Source organism: Oncorhynchus clarkii, chromosome 5 (assembly GCF_045791955.1).
Source record: "Oncorhynchus clarkii lewisi isolate Uvic-CL-2024 chromosome 5, UVic_Ocla_1.0, whole genome shotgun sequence".
NCBI lineage: Eukaryota > Metazoa > Chordata > Actinopteri > Salmoniformes > Salmonidae > Oncorhynchus > Oncorhynchus clarkii.
Genome location: NC_092151.1, coordinates 5,074,270 through 5,093,120, shown reverse-complemented (window position 1 = coordinate 5,093,120; position 18,851 = coordinate 5,074,270). Strand labels below are relative to the sequence as shown.

Below are 18,851 nucleotides of genomic sequence, written 5' to 3'. Positions count from 1 at the left end.
TCAGTTAGCTGGGCCTATTCTACCACAGACCTGTCAGTTAGTTGGGCCTATTCTACCACAGACCTGTCAGTTAGCTGAGCCTATTCTACCACAGACCTGTCAGTCAGTCAGCTGGGCCTATTCTACCACAGACCTGTCAGTTAGCTGGGCCTATTCTACCACAGACCTCAGTCATTTAGCTAGGCCTATTCTACCACAGATCTCAGTCAGTCATTTAGCTGGGCCTATTCTACCACAGACCCTATTCAGTTAACTGGGCCTATTCTACCACAGACCTCAGTCAGTTAGCTGGGCCTATTCTACCACAGACATCAGTCAGTTAGCTGGGCCTATTCTACCACAGACCTCAGTCAGTTAGCTGGGCCTATTCTACCACAGACCTCAGTTAGCTGGGCCTATTCTACCACAGACCTCAGTCAGTTATCTGGGCCTATTCTACCACAGACCTCAGTCAGTTAGCTGGTCTATTCTACCACATACCTCAGTCAGTTAGCTGGGCCTATACCACCACAGACCTCAGTCAGTTAGCTGGGCCTATTCTACCACAGACCTCAGTCAGTTAGCTGGGCCTATTCTACCACATACCTCAGTCAGTTAGCTGGGCCTATACCACCACAGACCTCAGTCAGTTAGCTGGGCCTATTCTACCAAAGACCTCAAATAGCTGGGCCTATTCTACCACAGACCTCAGTTAGCTGGGCCTATTCTACCACAGACCTCAGTCAGTTAGCTGGGCCTATTCTACCACAGACCTCAGTCAGTTAGCTGGGCCTATTCTACCACAGATCTCAGTCAGTCAGTTAGCTGGGCCTATTCTACCACAGATCTCAGTCAGTCAGTTAGCTGGGCCTATTCTACCACAGACCCCAGTCAGTTAGCTGGGCCTATTCTACCACAGACCTCAGTTAGCTGGGCCTGTATTTTTGCCCTGCTTGCGTGAGCCCCTCTGTGCATCCAGAAAATGCACCCTACTATCTACCATGACCCTGCTCAAAACTAGAAACTAGTGCACTATGTAACGAATAGGGTTCCATTTCAGCCTCTGTGTCTGTCCTACACCATGTCCCCTATAGGAGGCGCTAGAGAAGCAGACGCTCCATGCCCAGGGGCTGTCAGAGAAGCTGTGGCTATCTGAGAGACAGTTGGAGGATCTAGAGGTGGACAAGGAGACACGGGACAAGAAGAGATCAGAGCTCAGCGACACGGTCTTCAGACTGGAGACTGAGGTACAGTACTGTTCACTGTTACACACCTATAATGCAGCTACAAGGGTTGGGGTCAATTCTTATTCAATTCTTATTCAATTCTTATTCAATTCCTATTCAATTCTTATTCAATTCCTATTCAATTCCTATTCAATTCTTATTCAATTCTTATTCAATTCCTATTCAATTCCTATTCAATTCCTATTCAATTCTTATTTAATTCTTATTCAATTCCTATTCAATTCTTATTTAATTATTCTTATTCAATTCCCTTTCAAATTCCAGGGCAGTATTTAAATTCAGAGATAATCCAATTCCTTTCAATTCCAATGTTAGGTCAATTCCAAGAATTGTATTCCCAATTCAATATTAACCCCAACAATTCCACAAATTCCAATTTTAATTAAATTCACTGAGGCTTTCAGGCAAAATATAGAAATACAAGTTGAAATGATTTTAAAACAAATCTTGCAGTCAATTTGTTATTTTAATGTAATTTGTTATTTAAATTTGTTATTTTAATGTAATTTGTTATTTAAATTTGTTATTTAAATTGTATTTGTTATTTTAATTTGTTATTTAAATTGAATTTGTTAATTTAATTTGTTATTTAAATGTAATTTGTTAATTTAATTTGTTATTTAAAGTGCATTTTTTCCTTTAACTGCATTTGAAATAAACACATATTACATTTCAATTCAATTCCAAAGGATGTATTTTACAATTTCAATTACGATTCCATTACTTGAAAATTGTTGAAATTCGAATTGAATTCAATGTAAATTCTCCACTTTTTAAATGTATTTTATTTATCTTGAATTGGAATTTACCACAAGCACGGTGGCTGCCTAAGTTTCAAATAGTTCTATCCACTGAACTGACACCAGGGGCGGAGGATTCAGAATCAGGAGCAAACAGCATTTCAGGAAAATCTGAATATTTTGGGAAAGTATATAAAGTATGTAAAGACGTGTGTATGGATGGGTACAGGATGGGTACAGGATGGGTACAGGATGGGTACAATATGGGTACAGGATGGGTACAGGATGGGTACAATATGGGTACAGGATGGGTAGAGGATGGGTAGAGGATGGGTAGAGGATGGGTAGAGGATGGGTAGAGGATGGGTACAGGATGGGTAGAGGATGGGTACAGGATGGGTACAGGATGGGTAGAGGATGGGTACAGGATGGGTACAAGATGGGTACAAGATGGGTACAGGATGGGTAGAGGATGGGTAGAGGATGGGTAGAGGATGGGTACAGGATGGGTAGAGGATGGGTAGAGGATGGGTACAGGATGGGTACAAGATGGGTACGGGATGGGCAGAGGATGGGTAGAGGATGGGTAGAGGATGGGTAGAGGATGGGTAGAGGATGGGTACAGGATGGGTACAGGATGGGTAGAGGATGGGTAGAGGATGGGTACAGGATGGGTACAGGATGGGTAGAGGATGGGTACAGGATGGGTACAAGATGGGTACAGGATGGGCAGAGGGTGGGTAGAGGATGGGTACAGGATGGGTAGAGGATGGGTAGAGGATGGGTACAGGATGGGTACAGGATGGGTAGAGGATGGGTACAGGAAGGGTACAGGATGGGTACAGGATGGGTACAGGATGGGTAGAGGATGGGTACAGGATGGGTACAAGATGGGTACAGGATGGGTACAGGATGGGTAGAGGATGGGTACAGGATGGGTAGAGGATGGGTAGAGGATGGGTACAGGATGGGTAGAGGATGGGTACAGGATGGGTACAGGATGGGTAGAGGATGGGTACAGGATGGGTACAGGATGGGTACAGGATGGGTAGAGGATGGGTACAGGATGGGTAGAGGATGGGTAGAGGATGGGTACAGGATGGGTAGAGGATGGGTACAGGATGGGTAGAGGATGGGTAGAGGATGGGTACAGGATGGGTACAGGATGGGTACAGGATGGGTAGAGGATGGGTAGAGGATGGGTACAGGATGGGTAGAGGATGGGTACAGGATGGGTACAGGATGGGTACAGGATGGGTAGAGGATGGGTACAGGATGGGTACAGGATGGGTAGAGGATGGGTACAGGATAGGTAGAGGATGGGTACAGGATGGGTACAGGATGGGTAGAGGATGGGTAGAGGATGGGTACAGGATGGGTAGAGGATGGGTACAGGATGGGTACAGGATGGGTAGAGGATGGGTACGGGTTGGGTAGAGGATGGGTACAGGATGGGTACAGGATGGGTAGAGGATGGGTACGGGTTGGGTAGAGGATGGGTACAGGATGGGTAGAGGATAGGTAGAGGATGGGTACGGGTTGGGTAGAGGATGGGTACAGGATGGGTACAGGATGGGTAGAGGATGGGTACAGGATGGGTAGAGGATGGGTACAGGATGGGTAGAGGATGGGTAGAGGATGGGTACGGGTTGGGTAGAGGATGGGTACAGGGTGGGTACAGGATGGGTACAGGATGGGTACAGGATGGGTAGAGGATGGGTACAAGATGGGTACAGGATGGGTAGAGGATGGGTACAGGATGGGTAGAGGATGGGTACAGGATGGGTACAGGATGGGTACAGGATGGGTAGAGGATGGGTACAGGATGGGTAGAGGATGGGTAGAGGATGGGTACAGGATGGGTAGAGGATGGGTACAGGATGGGTACAGGATGGGTACAGGATGGGTAGAGGATGGGTAGAGGATGGGTACAGGATGGGTACAGGATGGGTAGAGGATGGGTACAGGATGGGTAGAGGATGGGTACAGGATGGGTAGAGGATGGGTAGAGGATGGGTACAGGATGGGTAGAGGATGGGTACAGGATGGGTACAGGATGGGTAGAGGATGGGTACGGGTTGGGTAGAGGATGGGTACAGGATGGGTACAGGATGGGTAGAGGATGGGTACGGGTTGGGTAGAGGATGGGTACAGGATGGGTAGAGGATGGGTAGAGAATGGGTACGGGTTGGGTAGAGGATGGGTACAGGATGGGTACAGGATGGGTAGAGGATGGGTACAGGATGGGTAGAGGATGGGTACAGGATGGGTAGAGGATGGGTAGAGGATGGGTACGGGTTGGGTAGAGGATGGGTACAGGGTGGGTACAGGATGGGTACAGGATGGGTACAGGATGGGTAGAGGATGGGTACAAGATGGGTACAGGATGGGTACAGGATGGGTAGAGGATGGGTACAGGATGGGTAGAGGATGGGTACAGGATGGGTACGGGTTGGGTAGAGGATGGGTACAGGATGGGTACAGGATGGGTAGAGGATGGGTACAGGATGGGTAGAGGATGGGTAGAGGATGGGTACGGGTTGGGTAGAGGATGGGTACAGGATGGGTACAGGATGGGTAGAGGATGGGTACGGGTTGGGTACAGGATGGGTACAGGATGGGTACAGGATGGGTAGAGGATGGGTACGGGTTGGGTAGAGGATGGGTAGAGGATGGGTACAGGATGGGTAGAGGATGGGTACGGGTTGGGTAGAGGATGGGTACAGGATGGGTACAGGATGGGTAGAGGATGGGTACGGGTTGGGTAGAGGATGGGTAGAGGATGGGTACAGGATGGGTACAGGATGGGTACAGGATGGGTAGAGGATGGGTAGAGGATGGGTACAGGATGGGTAGAGGATGGGTACAGGATGGGTAAAGGATGGGTACAGGATGGGTACAGGATGGGTACAGGATGGGTAGAGGATGGGTAGAGGATGGGTACAGGATGGGTACGGGTTGGGTACAGGATGGGTACAGGATGGGTACAGGATGGGTAGAGGATGGGTACAGGTTGGGTACAGGATGGGTACAGGATGGGTACAGGATGGGTAGAGGATGGGTAGAGGATGGGTACGGGTTGGGTAGAGGATGGGTAGAGGATGGGTAGAGGATGGGTACAGGATGGGTACAGGATGGGTAGAGGATGGGTACAGGAAGGGTACAGGATGGGTACAGGATGGGTAGAGGATGGGTACAGGGTGGGTAGAGGATGGGTAGAGGATGGGTACAGGATGGGTACAGGATGGGTAGAGGATGGGTACAGGATGGGTACAGGATGGGTAGAGGATGGGTAGAGGATGGGTACAGGATGGGTACAGGATGGGTACAGGATGGGTAGAGGATGGGTACAGGATGGGTAGAGGATGGGTACAGGATGGGTACAGGATGGGTACAGGATGGGTAGAGGATGGGTACAGGATGGGTACAGGATGGGTAGAGGATGGGTACAGGATGGGTAGAGGATGGGTACGGGTTGGGTACAGGATGGGTAGAGGATGGGTACAGGATGGGTACAGGATGGGTACAGGATGGGTAGAGGATGGGTACAGAATGGGTACAGGATGGGTAGAGGATGGGTACAGGATGGGTAGAGGATGGGTAGAGGATGGGTACAGGATGGGTACAGGATGGGTAGAGGATGGGTACAGGATGGGTACGGGATGGGTAGAGGATGGGTAGAGGATGGGTACAGGATGGGTACAGGATGGGTAGAGGATGGGTACAGGATGGGTACAGGATGGGTAGAGGATGGGTAGAGGATGGGTAGAGGATGGGTACAGGATGGGTACAGGATGGGTAGAGGATGGGTAGAGGATGGGTACAGGATGGGTACAGGATGGGTACAGGATGGGTAGAGGATGGGTACAGGATGGGTACAGGATGGGTAGAGGATGGGTACAGGATGGGTACAGGATGGGTAGAGGATGGGTACAGGATGGGTAGAGGATGGGTAGAGGATGGGTACAGGATGGGTACAGGATGGGTAGAGGATGGGTACAGGATGGGTACAGGATGGGTAGAGGACGGGTAGAGGATGGGTACAGGATGGGTACAGGATGGGTAGAGGATGGGTACAGGATGGGTACAGGATGGGTAGAGGATGGGTAGAGGATGGGTAGAGGATGGGTACAGGATGGGTAGAGGATGGGTAGAGGATGGGTACAGGATGGGTACAGGATGGGTACAGGATGGGTAGAGGATGGGTACAGGATGGGTACAGGATGGGTAGAGGATGGGTACAGGATGGGTACAGGATGGGTACAGGATGGGTAGAGGATGGGTACAGGATGGGTACAGGATGGGTACAGGATGGGTACAGGATGGGTACAGGATTTTTTTATTTCTTTTATTTAACTATTCAGTTAAGAACAAATTCTTATTTTCAATGACAGCCTACAGGGGAACAGTGGGTTAACTGCCTGTTCAGGGGCAGAACGACAGATTTTCACCTTGTCAGTTCGGGGATTTGAACTTGCAACCTTTCGGTTACTAGTCCGAACCCTCTAACCACTAGGCTACCCTGCCGCCCCAATATGGGTACATTATGGGTAGAGGATGGGTACATTATGGGTAGAGGATGGGTACAGGATGGGTAGAAGATGGGTACAGTATATGTGTGTGACATTCTTGTCTCTCCCTCCACAGCTAGAAGAGGCTCTACAGAAAGCCACCCAGGCGACAGCAGAGCTCAGTCTGCAACAGAAGCTACGAGATGACGCCCTGCTGAGGGTAGAGGAGATGGAGGAGAGTTTACTGGAGAGGAGTCAGGAGCTGCAGATAGCCCAACAGACTGTCAGCCGCCTACAGGGACAGGTAAAATACTGACAAAGGCCTTACAGCTAGGGCTAGGGTTAGATGGTTAGTGGGTTAGGGTGGAGGAGCTGGATTCAGAGAGCCCAGCAGACTGTGATCAGCCTCCAGGGACAGGTAGATAAGGACATAGGCCTTACAAGGTCTGACAGCATGCGTTGGCGTAGGCTTTACTATAGTCAAACACCAATAAACAACTTGTCTTTGAGATTGACTTTTGAAAGTAATTTCTGCTTAAGTCGACCTCCATGTGTTTACAGCAATCGTGTCACCTACTTGACCCAAACTGTCCATTATGTGGTTTTCTGTATGTGTTGTCAGGTAGCTGATAGATAACTGTATGTATTGTCAGGTAATCTGATAGATAACTGTATGTGTTGTCAGGTAGCTGATAGATAACTGTATGTGTTGTCAGGTAGCTGATAGATAACTGTATGTGTTGTCAGGTAAGCTGGTAGATAACTGTATGTGTTGTCAGGTGTCAGGTAAGCTGGTAGATAACTGTGTGTGTTGTCAGGTGTCAGGTAAGCTGGTAGATAACTGTGTGTGTTGTCAGGTAAGCTGATAGATAACTGTATGTGTTGTCAGGTAAACTGATAGATAACGGTATGTATTGTCAGGTAAGCTGATAGATAACTGTATGTGTTGTCAGGTAGCTGATAGATAACTGTATGTATTGTCAGGTAAGCTGGTAGATAACTGTATGTGTTGTCAGGTGTCAGGTAAGCTGGTAGATAACTGTGTGTGTTGTCAGGTGTCAGGTAAGCTGGTAGATAACTGTGTGTGTTGTCAGGTAAGCTGATAGATAACTGTATGTGTTGTCAGGTAAACTGATAGATAACGGTATGTATTGTCAGGTAAGCTGATAGATAACTGTATGTGTTGTCAGGTAGCTGATAGATAACTGTATGTATTGTCAGGTAAGCTGGTAGATAACTGTATGTGTTGTCAGGTGTCAGGTAAGCTGGTAGATAACTGTGTGTGTTGTCAGGTGTCAGGTAAGCGGGTAGATAACTGTGTGTGTTGTCAGGTAAGCTGATAGATAACTGTGTGTGTTGTCAGGTAAGATGATAGATAACTGTGTGTGTTGTCAGGTAAACTGATAGATAACTGTATGTGTTGTCAGGTGTCAGATAAGCTGATAGATAACTGTGTGTGTTGTCAGGTAAGCTGATAGATAACTGTATGTGTTGTCAGGTAAGCTGATAGATAACTGTATGTGTTGTCAGGTGAGCTGATAGATAACTGTGTGTGTTGTCAGGTGTCAGGTGAGCTGATAGATAACTGTATGTGTTGTCAGGTGAGCTGGTAGATAACTGTATGTGTTGTCAGGTGAGCTGATAGATAACTGTATGTGTTGTCAGGTAAGCTGATAGATAACTGTATGTGTTGTCAGGTGTCCGATAAGCTGATAGATAACTGTATGTGTTGTCAGGTGTCAGATAAGCTGATAGATAAGGAGCGCTCCCTGGAGGAGGAGATCCAGCTGAGAGAGAGAGTTCAGCTGCAGTGGAAGCAGGCAGAGAGGAGCGTAGAGGACCTGACCATCGAGCTACAGACGGCTGCACAGACCAAGGAAGACCTGGTCAAGCAACTCAAACAGGCTCAGGTTGGTACGCAGTTGCCCTGTTTACACCTGGTTCTAACATGTGTCCTTTGTCCTGATCTTCGTCCACATTCTGATTGTGCCCACATTTGTAGACAGGTGTAGACGATTAAAATTTGCATTGTGATCTGACCACAGCACAGCAAAGACAGGACCTAGTTTAGATACCATCTAGACAACATACCATCCCAGTACAACCATAAGACTACAGTTCACACTAAACATAAATACACAGGCAAGTCAGTTGAGCTCATGTCATTCTGGGTTAATGAAGTATTACTTATTCAAATCCCTTAATTCAATCTATGTGTTCCTAATCTTAATCTAATCTTCACTGTTTAATCTCATTAGAAGATGCTTTTTAGAAGAGCGGAGAGCGAGAGAGTAGACTATGAAGATATACTGTAGATATAGAGACAGTAGACTGTATGAACTGTGGGAGAGATACTGTAGATATAGAGACATTAGACTGTATGAACTGTGAGAGATATACTGTAGATATAGAGACAGTAGACTGTATGAACTGTGGGAGAGATACTGTAGATATAGAGACATTAGACTGTATGAACTGTGGGAGAGATACTGTAGATATAGAGACAATAGACTGTATGAACTGTGGGAGAGATACTGTAGATATAGAGACAATAGACTGTATGAACTGTGGGAGAGATACTGTAGATATAGAGACAGTAGACTGTATGAACTGTGGGAGAGATACTGTAGATATAGAGACAATAGACTGTATGAACTGTGGGAGAGATACTGTAGATATAGAGACAATAGACTGTATGAACTGTGGGAGAGATACTGTAGATATAGAGACAGTAGACTGTATGAACTGTGAGAGATATACTGCAGATATAGAGACAGTAGACTGTATGAACTGTGGGAGAGATACTGTAGATATATAGACAGTAGACTGTATGAACTGTGGGAGAGATACTGTAGATATAGAGACAATAGACTGTATGGACCGTGGGAGAGATACTGTAGATATAGAGACAGTAGACTGTATGAACTGTGAGAGAGATACTGTAGATATAGAGACCGTAGACTGTATGGACCGTGGGAGAGATACTGTAGATATAGAGACCGTAGACTGTATGAACTGTGGGAGAGATACTGTAGATAAAGAGACAGTAGACTGTATTAACTGTGAGGGAGATACTGTAGATATAGAGACAATAGACTGTATGAACTGTGAGAGATATACTGTAGATATAGAGACAGTAGACTGTATGAACTGTGGGAGAGATACTGTAGATATAGAGACAGTAGACTGTATGAACTGTGGGAGAGATACTGTAGATATAGAGACAATAGACTGTATGAACTGTGAGAGATATACTGTAGATATAGAGACAATACTGTTTAATCTCATTAGAAGATGCTTTTTAGAAGAGCGGAGAGCGAGAGAGTAGACTATGAAGATATACTGTAGATATAGAGACAATAGACTGTATGAACTGTGAGAGATATACTGTAGATATAGAGACAGTAGACTGTATGAACTGTGGGAGAGATACTGTAGATATAGAGACAGTAGACTGTATGAACTGTGAGAGATATACTGTAGATATAGAGACAGTAGACTGTATGAACTGTGGGAGAGATACTGTAGATATAGAGACAGTAGACTGTATGAACTGTGGGAGAGATACTGTAGATATAGAGACAATAGACTGTATGAACTGTGAGAGATATACTGTAGATATAGAGACAATAGACTGTATGAACTGTGAGAGAGATACTGTAGATATAGAGACAATAGACTGTATGAACTGTGGGAGAGATACTGTAGATATAGAGACAGTAGACTGTATGAACTGTGAGAGATATACTGCAGATATAGAGACAGTAGACTGTATGAACTGTGGGAGAGATACTGTAGATATATAGACAGTAGACTGTATGAACTGTGGGAGAGATACTGTAGATATAGAGACAATAGACTGTATGGACCGTGGGAGAGATACTGTAGATATAGAGACAGTAGACTGTATGAACTGTGAGAGAGATACTGTAGATATAGAGACCGTAGACTGTATGGACCGTGGGAGAGATACTGTAGATATAGAGACCGTAGACTGTATGAACTGTGGGAGAGATACTGTAGATAAAGAGACAGTAGACTGTATTAACTGTGAGGGAGATACTGTAGATATAGAGACAATAGACTGTATGGACCGTGGCGGACCGTGGCGGAGATACTGTAGATATAGAGACAATAGACTGTATGAACTGTGAGAGATATACTGTAGATATAGAGACAGTAGACTGTATGAACTGTGGGAGAGATACTGTAGATATAGAGACAGTAGACTGTATGAACTGTGGGAGAGATACTGTAGATATAGAGACAATAGACTGTATGAACTGTGAGAGATATACTGTAGATATAGAGACAATAGACTGTATGGACCGTGGGAGAGATACTGTAGATATAGAGACAGTAGACTGTATGAACTGTGAGAGAGATACTGTAGATATAGAGACCGTAGACTGTATGGACCGTGGGAGAGATACTGTAGATATAGAGACCGTAGACTGTATGAACTGTGGGAGAGATACTGTAGATAAAGAGACAGTAGACTGTATTAACTGTGAGGGAGATACTGTAGATATAGAGACCGTAGACTGTATGGACCGTGGGAGAGATACTGTAGATATAGAGACAGTAGACTGTATGATCTGTGGGAGAGATACTGTAGATATAGAGACAATAGACTGTATGAACTGTGAGAGATATACTGTAGATATAGAGACAATAGACTGTATGGACCGTGGCGGACCGTGGCGGAGATACTGTAGATATAGAGACAATAGACTGTATGAACTGTGAGAGATATACTGTAGATATAGAGACAATAGACTGTATGGACCGTGGCGGACCGTGGCGAAGATACTGTAGATATAGAGACAATAGACTGTATGAACTGAGAGATATACTGTAGATATAGAGACAATAGACTGTATGGACCGTGGCGGAGATACTGTAGATATAGAGACAATAGACTGTATGAACTGTGAGAGATATACTGTAGATATAGAGACAATAGACTGTATGGACCGTGGCGGAGATACTGTAGATATAGAGACAATAGACTGTATGAACTGTGAGAGATATACTGTAGATATAGAGACAGTAGAGAAAAAGGCTTCAGATACATTTACTCACATGTACAAACTTCTGCTTCAACTTTCTCTTTGGAGTCACTGCAGCGTTATTGTAAAAGCATTTTATGAATGATTGGTTGATTGATTGATTGGTGCGTTTCTCCAGGAGAAACTGTTAGATCTTGAGAGCGACCTGGAGGAGCTGCAGGACAGTGAACAGAGATGGGCCAGCAAGAACAAGAGAGCCATCGAACAGGTCTGTCTGTCTGTCTGTCTACACCTGGTCCTCTCACCCCTGACCCCAACACTCCTTACTGTTGAAATGTGTTCGCTTTCAATACGCCACAAATCACTTTCACACGAGCATCTACTTGCTCCTCTTACCCTCATCTACTTACTTCCTTGAATGATCCCTGGCCAGAACTAATTCTATCCTGAAGTCCATCTACAGAGAAAGACAAGGTTGTTTAAAAGTGTGTTGTAGCATGTACCTTAAAAAAAAGGTCTCCTTTAAACGATGTCTCCTTGGGGTTGGGAAGATTCCAAGGCCCTCGATTGGAGGGGTGGATTTACTGTATGTGATTGTAACCCCCCCCCCCCCAAAGAAACAACATTCTTAAAAGGCGTGTTTGGGATGTTTGTTGTGTTCTTTCCAGACGGAACAGCTCCAGCTGAAGCTGATCCAGCAGAAAGATGTGAATGAGCAGCTGGACAGTGAGAAGAGCATCCTGGAGAGACAGGTACTGTACACTACATTACCTACCGGAGGGGTTTTCACTGGGAACAGTTTTAACCTACAGGGGTTTTCATGTCATTCTGCGATGTATCTATGTGATATTGCGTCACCACCCGTTCTTTCAACATTGTCCTTTCATCATGAACATACAATGCTACAATGCTACAATGCTGCAATGCTACAATGCTACAATGCTACAATGCTACAATGCTGCAATGCTACAATGCTACAATGCTACAATGCTACAATGCTGCAATGCTGCAATGCTACAATGCTATAAAAAAAAGACATTAAAACCGTGTCATCCGTGTATACATGTAAAGGTGTAGTATGTATGGGTGTAACTGTAGCGTCTGTGATGAATGATGGAGCAGTGGCAGCATGCTTTGTGTCTTGTGGAAGCCACGAGTCAAAGTGAAAACCTCAGTGCTCTGTATGTATCCAGCTGCGGGACCTGCGTGTGGAGGTGGAGAACCTCCAACACACCAGAGTTCATGAGGATGTCATCACTAAGACGGAGAGCCGGGCCAAGGAGCTGGAGAACGCTCTGAGGGTGGAGGAGAGGAACAAGGTGGTGATGAACAACACCATCAGTAAACTGGAGAGGAAGAACAACGAACTGTCTGATCAGCTGGAGGAGGAACATAAGATGGCCAAGGAGCAGAAGGACCTGGTAGGGCACATGCACTAACACCACCACTCCACTTGGGGGCAGTAAAGTAACTTCTGGAATGGTTCATTCCACTTGGGGGCTGTAAAGAGACTTGTGGAATGGTTCACTCCACTTGGGGGTGGTAAAGAGACTTGTGGAATGGTTCACTCCACTTGGGGGTGGTTAAGAGACTTGTAAAATGGTTCACTCCACTTGGGGGTGGTAAAGAGACTTGTGGAATGGTTCACTCCACTTGGGGGTGGTTAAGAGACTTGTAAAATGGTTCACTCCACTTGGGGGTGGTAAAGAGACTTGTAGAATGGTTCACTCCACTTGGGGGTGGTAAAGAGACTTGTGGAATGGTTCACTCCACTTGAGGGTGGTAAAGAGACTTGTAAAATGGTTCACTCCACTTGAGGGTAGTAAAGAGACTTGTGGAATGGTTCACTCCACTTGGGGGCAGTAAAGAGACTTGTAGAATGGTTCACTCCACTTGGGGGCAGTAAAGAGACTTGTGGAATGGTTCACTTCACTTGGGGGTGGTAAAGAGACTTGTGGAATGGTTCACTCCACTTGGGGGTGGTAAAGAGACTTGTGGAATGGTTCACTCCACTTGGGGGCAGTAAAGAGACTTGTGGAATGGTTCACTCCACTTGGGGGCAGTAAAGAGACTTGTGGAATGGTTCACTCCACTTGGGGGTGGTAAAGAGACTTGTGGAATGGTTCACTCCACTTGGGGGTGGTAAAGAGACTTGTAGAATGGTTCACTCCACTTGGGGGTAGTAAAGAGACTTGTGGAATGGTTCACTCCACTTGGGGGTGGTAAAGAGACTTGTGGAATGGTTCACTCCACTTGGGGGTGGTAAAGAGACTTGTGAAATGGTTCCTTCCACTTGGGGGCAGTAAAGAGACTTGTGGAATGGTTACCATTGTGTGTGTCTTGTGATTGACCACATTGGGAACACTTTACTTAAATCCTTCAGGTATAATGCAGTATTATGCAATTATAATGCATGAGAAGACTTGTCGTATACTATATAATTATCATCTTATAATGATCCTGACCTATGACCCCCTCATCAGATGTCCCAGAGGATGCGTTCCCTGAAGCGTCAGCTGAACGAGGCAGAGGAGGAGTCCAGTCGTAGAGACGCTCAGCACCGCCACACCCAGAGAGAACTGACAGAGGAGAGAGAGACCACCAACAAACTACAGAAACAGCTCCTGGACCAGCACCTCCAACTCAAGTACCTGGTTTAGAAATAAGGGTTCAATGAATGACAAAGAGGGAGACAGGGAGACAGAGAGAGAGAAAGAGGCAGAGAGACGAGGAGGCAGAGAGAGAGAGAGAGAGAGAGAGAGAGAGGCAGAGAGAGAGAGAGGCAGAGACAGAGGCAGAGAGAGAGAGAGAGAGAGACAGAGAGAGGCAGAGAGAGGCAGAGACAGAGAGGCAGAGAGACAGAGAGAGAGAGACAGAGAGAGGCAGAGAGAGAGACAGAGACAGAGACAGAGAGAGACAGAGAGAGGCAGAGAGAGAGAGAGACAGAGACAGAGAGACAGAGAGAGGCAGAGAGAGAGAGAGAGAGAGAGACAGAGAGAGGCAGAGAGAGGCAGAGACAGAGAGACAGAGAGACAGAGAGAGAGAGGGAGGCAGAGAGAGAGAGAGACAGAGAGAGACAGAGAGAGGCAGAGAGAGAGAGAGAGACAGAAACAGAGAAGCAGAGAGAGAGAGGTCTGAAAGGATTGCTTTGTGTAATCAATATAGGGAACTTTCTACTTAATAGGGAATAGGGGGGGGGGGGGGGTACCTAGTCAGCTGTCCAGCTCAATGTATTCAACTGAAATGTGTCTTCCTCATTTAAGCCAACCCCTCTTAAATCAGAGAGGTGCCACCAACTAGCCTATCAGAAGGCAAGCCGAAGCATAATTCTACACACATCCTTTCAAAACTACAGGTCTGTTTACGGATTAGGGGCTACGGGCCAAATCAGGATGAATAAATCGAGAGAGAGAGAGAGAGAGAGAGAGAGAGACAGCGAGTGAGCGAGAGTGTGAGCGAACGCAAGAGAGAGAGAGAGAGCGCAAGAGAGAGAGAGAGCGAGCACAAGAGAGAGAGTAATCGCAATAGAGAGAGAGAGAGGGCAAAAGAGAGAGAGAGAGAGAGCGCAAGAGAGAGAGAGCGATCGCAAGAGAGAGAGAGGGCAAGAGAGAGAGAGGGCAAAAGAGAGAGAGAGAGTAATCGCAAGAGAGAGAGAGAGAGAGAGAGAGAGAGAGAGAGAGAGAGAGGGCAAAAGAGAGAGTGATATACCGTTGAGTGATATACCGTTGAGTGATATACTGTTAGAAGTGCGGGACACAAAGTAACACTCTCCTTTGCCTTGTAGACGTAAGGAGTCCACCATGGCGATGAGACAGACTCTGGAAGATCTACGTCTGGACCTTAGTGTGGATGAGGAGGACCAGACCCCTCCAGTACCCACGGCCTCCAAGGCCTGAGACACCCTTCCTGGGACAGTATTGCAGCATAGCAGCAACCATACTAGCCTTACTCATAACGCCTTTGTCCTAGATTCAATCCGGCCTGCAGAAGATCCATGTCATAGCGCGATTGACATGTATAGGTCATTTCCCATTGATCCGGCATATGCAGCATTCAACGTGAATGTGGGTCTCAGCGAATGGTGGGAATGTTGCCTTTAAAACGTGCATAAATGGGACAAAATGAGATGGGATTGAATCTAGGCCATTATTAATAAAGGTACCATTCATACCACCAATACAGGACCCACAGGGAACATACAGCAGCATCCTGTCAGCCAATTAAATCAGCACCCGCGTGTTTGATTTTCAGGTTCAGCCAATCAAATCAGCACCCGCGTGTTTGATTTTCAGGTTCAGCCAATCAAATCAGCACCCGCGTGTTTGATTTTCAGGTTCAGCCAATCAAATCAGGTTCAAAAAAAATTACTGTAGCATCTGATAAAACATTTATTTTTTATTTTGTATTAAATCAATCAAAAACCTGCAGGTAATTGAAAATGTAAACCAGTGTGTCTTTACTTCTTGTGTTCCGTCAGGCTGCGTTTCCCAAACTCGGTCCTCTGGACCCCAAATGGGGTGCACATCGAGGTTTTTACACTACACAGCTGGTTTAAATGATCTAAGCTTTAATCAGCTGTGTATTCGGACCACCTTTGGGGTCCCGAGGTCAAAGTTTAATCAGCTGTGTATTCGGACCCCCTTTGGGGTCCCGAGGTCAGAGTTTGTGAAACCCTGCCATAAGGGAGTTTATTTGGTAAACTCCTGGACAATTATTTTTCATTTTTTTATGTAAGTAAGTTAAAATCCTATGGGCTTGTATCTTTCCTGATTCATTACTAGTGCCTTAACAGAGATAATCAATTGGAAAATAAAAAAACATTTTATTAAATCAATTGTGTCAAATGTGACTAACAATAAAAATAGACATGGGATTTGGGGATGATGTCATGTTAGAGGGATTTGGGCAATATTGTCTGCAAATTACCAAAGCAAATCTGTTGCAAAATGTAGTTCTATAGTTTGTTAGAAGCATTATACATTCATTTCCACGTATCTTATATCTACGTGGTATTGGGTATTACTGTGCTGCACTGTAGACTTTGGGGAAAAGGGAGCTGCATTTTATTAATATATATAAATGGAAAAGCTTTATTTTCACACCCATTGAGCAGAATGTGTCTTCCTTTTACGATGCTTGACGGACAGACAGCCTGAATGAGTGAAGCCGGTGGGATCATTTAACAGTATACTGCACTGTTTACAACACTTGTTACTTCAACCCTGAGTGAAACATGGGTGAGCAGAACCTGGGTGAGCAGAACCTGGGTGAGCAGAACCTGGGTGAGCAGAACCTGGGTGAGCAAAACCTGGGTGAGCAGAACATGGGTGAGCAGAACCTGGGTGAGCAAAACCTGGGTGAGCAAAACCTGGGTGAGCAGAACCTGGGTGAGCAGAACCTGGGTGAGCAAAACCTGGGTGAACAAAACCTGGGTGAGCAGAACCTGGGTGAGCAGAACCTGGGTGAGCAGACCCTGGGAGTGAGTGAGGACCCAAGACAAACGTTTCACAGAAGAGGAAAGAGACCATGTTATTCTCGCGTTGGGGAATCTAAAAGGGAATCTGATCTGTCTGCGTTGTGGAAAGCTGCTGGATATGCATCTTACCTGATGGATCTGAATGACTTGCTGTCCTGCTGTTTACATGATAGAACATGGAGACCGGCGACTGTGTACTCTACTGGCATAAACCTACGTTAAACATGCATTAGACAGGACAGGACAGGTGGAATCACTAACAGACACTGTGTACTCAGGCTCCTCCCTCACTGAGGTGGAATCACTAACAGACACTGTGTACTCAGTGATTCCACCTCAGTGAGGGAGGAGCCTAACAGACACTGTGTACTCAGGCTCCTCCCTCACTGAGGTGGAATCACTAACAGACACTGTGTACTCAGGCTCCTCCCTCACTGAGGTGGAATCACTAACAGACACTGTGTACTCAGGCTCCTCCCTCACTGAGGTGGAATCACTAACAGACACTGTGTACTCAGGCTCCTCCCTCACTGAGGTGGAATCACTAACAGACACTGTGTACTCAGGCTCCTCCCTCACTGAGGTGGAATCACTAACAAGTCACTGTGTACTCAGGCTCCTCCCTCACTGAGGTGGAATCACTAACAGACACTGTGTACTCAGGCTCCTCCCTCACTGAGGTGGAATCACTAACAGACACTGTGTACTCAGGCTCCTCCCTCACTGAGGTGGAATCACTAACAAGTCACTGTGTACTCAGGCTCCTCCCTCACTGAGGTGGAATCACAAACAGACACTGTGTACTCAGGCTCCTCCCTCACTGAGGTGGAATCACTAACAGACACTGTGTACTCAGGCTCCTCCCTCACTGAGGTGGAATCACTAACAGACACTGTGTACTCAGGCTCCTCCCTCACTGAGGTGGAATCACTAACAAGTCACTGTGTACTCAGGCTCCTCCCTCACTGAGGTGGAATCACTAACAGCCACTGTGTACTCAGGCTCCTCCCTCACTGAGGTGGAATCACTAACAGACACTGTGTACTCAGGCTCCTCCCTCACTGAGGTGGAATCACTAACAGCCACTGTGTACTCAGGCTCCTCCCTCACTGAGGTGGAATCACTAACAGACACTGTGTACTCAGGCTCCTCCCTCACTGAGGTGGAATCACTAACAGACACTGTGTACTCAGGCTCCTCCCTCACTGAGGTGGAATCACTAACAGACACTGTGTACTCAGGCTCCTCCCTCACTGAGGTGGAATCACTAACAGCCACTGTGTACTCAGGCTCCTCCCTCACTGAGGTGGAATCACTAACAGACACTGTGTACTCAGGCTCCTCCCTCACTGAGGTGGAATCACTAACAGACACTGTGTACTCAGGCTCCTCCCTCACTGAGGTGGAATCACTAACAGACACTGTGTACTCAGGCTCCTCCCTCACTGAGGTGGAATCACTAACAGACACTGTGTACTCAGGCTCCTCCCTCACTGAGGTGGAATCACTAACAGACACTGTGTACTCAGGCTCCTCCCTCACTGAGGTGGAATCACTAACAGACACTGTGTACTCAGACTCCACCATCACTGAGCAGGTAGGGGTGAGGATCTCGTGTGTATTGTGATGGGATTTGATATTGTGATAATAAGATGTTTTCTGGGTGTTTTTCTGGTTGTATAGAGCTCCACTCTATTGGGTCGCTGTCAGGGGAAACGTACAGTATTTCGGTTGGCAAAATGTTCCTTTTCTCCTTTCTTCTTCGCTGGCAAAACCAAATAAAGGGACGCAGTGTTATTGAGGCCCTGTTTTTTTCTATAATCTACTATAGGCCTATATATTAAAACGATAGAGAGCAATAGTAATGGCGTCTTTTTGAGGGCGCT

At 46.3% G+C, this 18,851-nt stretch overlaps 1 protein-coding gene across 2 annotated transcripts in view; it reads left to right on the top strand.

The window, feature by feature from the left end:
- LOC139408265 (cingulin-like protein 1) overlaps window positions 1-17,285 on the top strand; it is a 40,902-nt gene extending 23,617 nt beyond the window's left edge. For both annotated transcript variants that reach the window (XM_071151953.1, XM_071151952.1), the window contains 8 exons: window positions 1,074-1,226; window positions 6,614-6,781; window positions 8,214-8,387; window positions 11,668-11,757; window positions 12,158-12,241; window positions 12,683-12,910; window positions 13,973-14,136; window positions 15,274-17,285. In XM_071151953.1, the coding sequence (XP_071008054.1) occupies window positions 1,074-1,226; window positions 6,614-6,781; window positions 8,214-8,387; window positions 11,668-11,757; window positions 12,158-12,241; window positions 12,683-12,910; window positions 13,973-14,136; window positions 15,274-15,385 (1,173 nt within the window). In that variant the 3' untranslated portion in view covers window positions 15,386-17,285. The remainder of the gene's footprint in view (window positions 1-1,073; window positions 1,227-6,613; window positions 6,782-8,213; window positions 8,388-11,667; window positions 11,758-12,157; window positions 12,242-12,682; window positions 12,911-13,972; window positions 14,137-15,273) is intronic.
- Window positions 17,286-18,851: the final 1,566 nt, after the last annotated feature.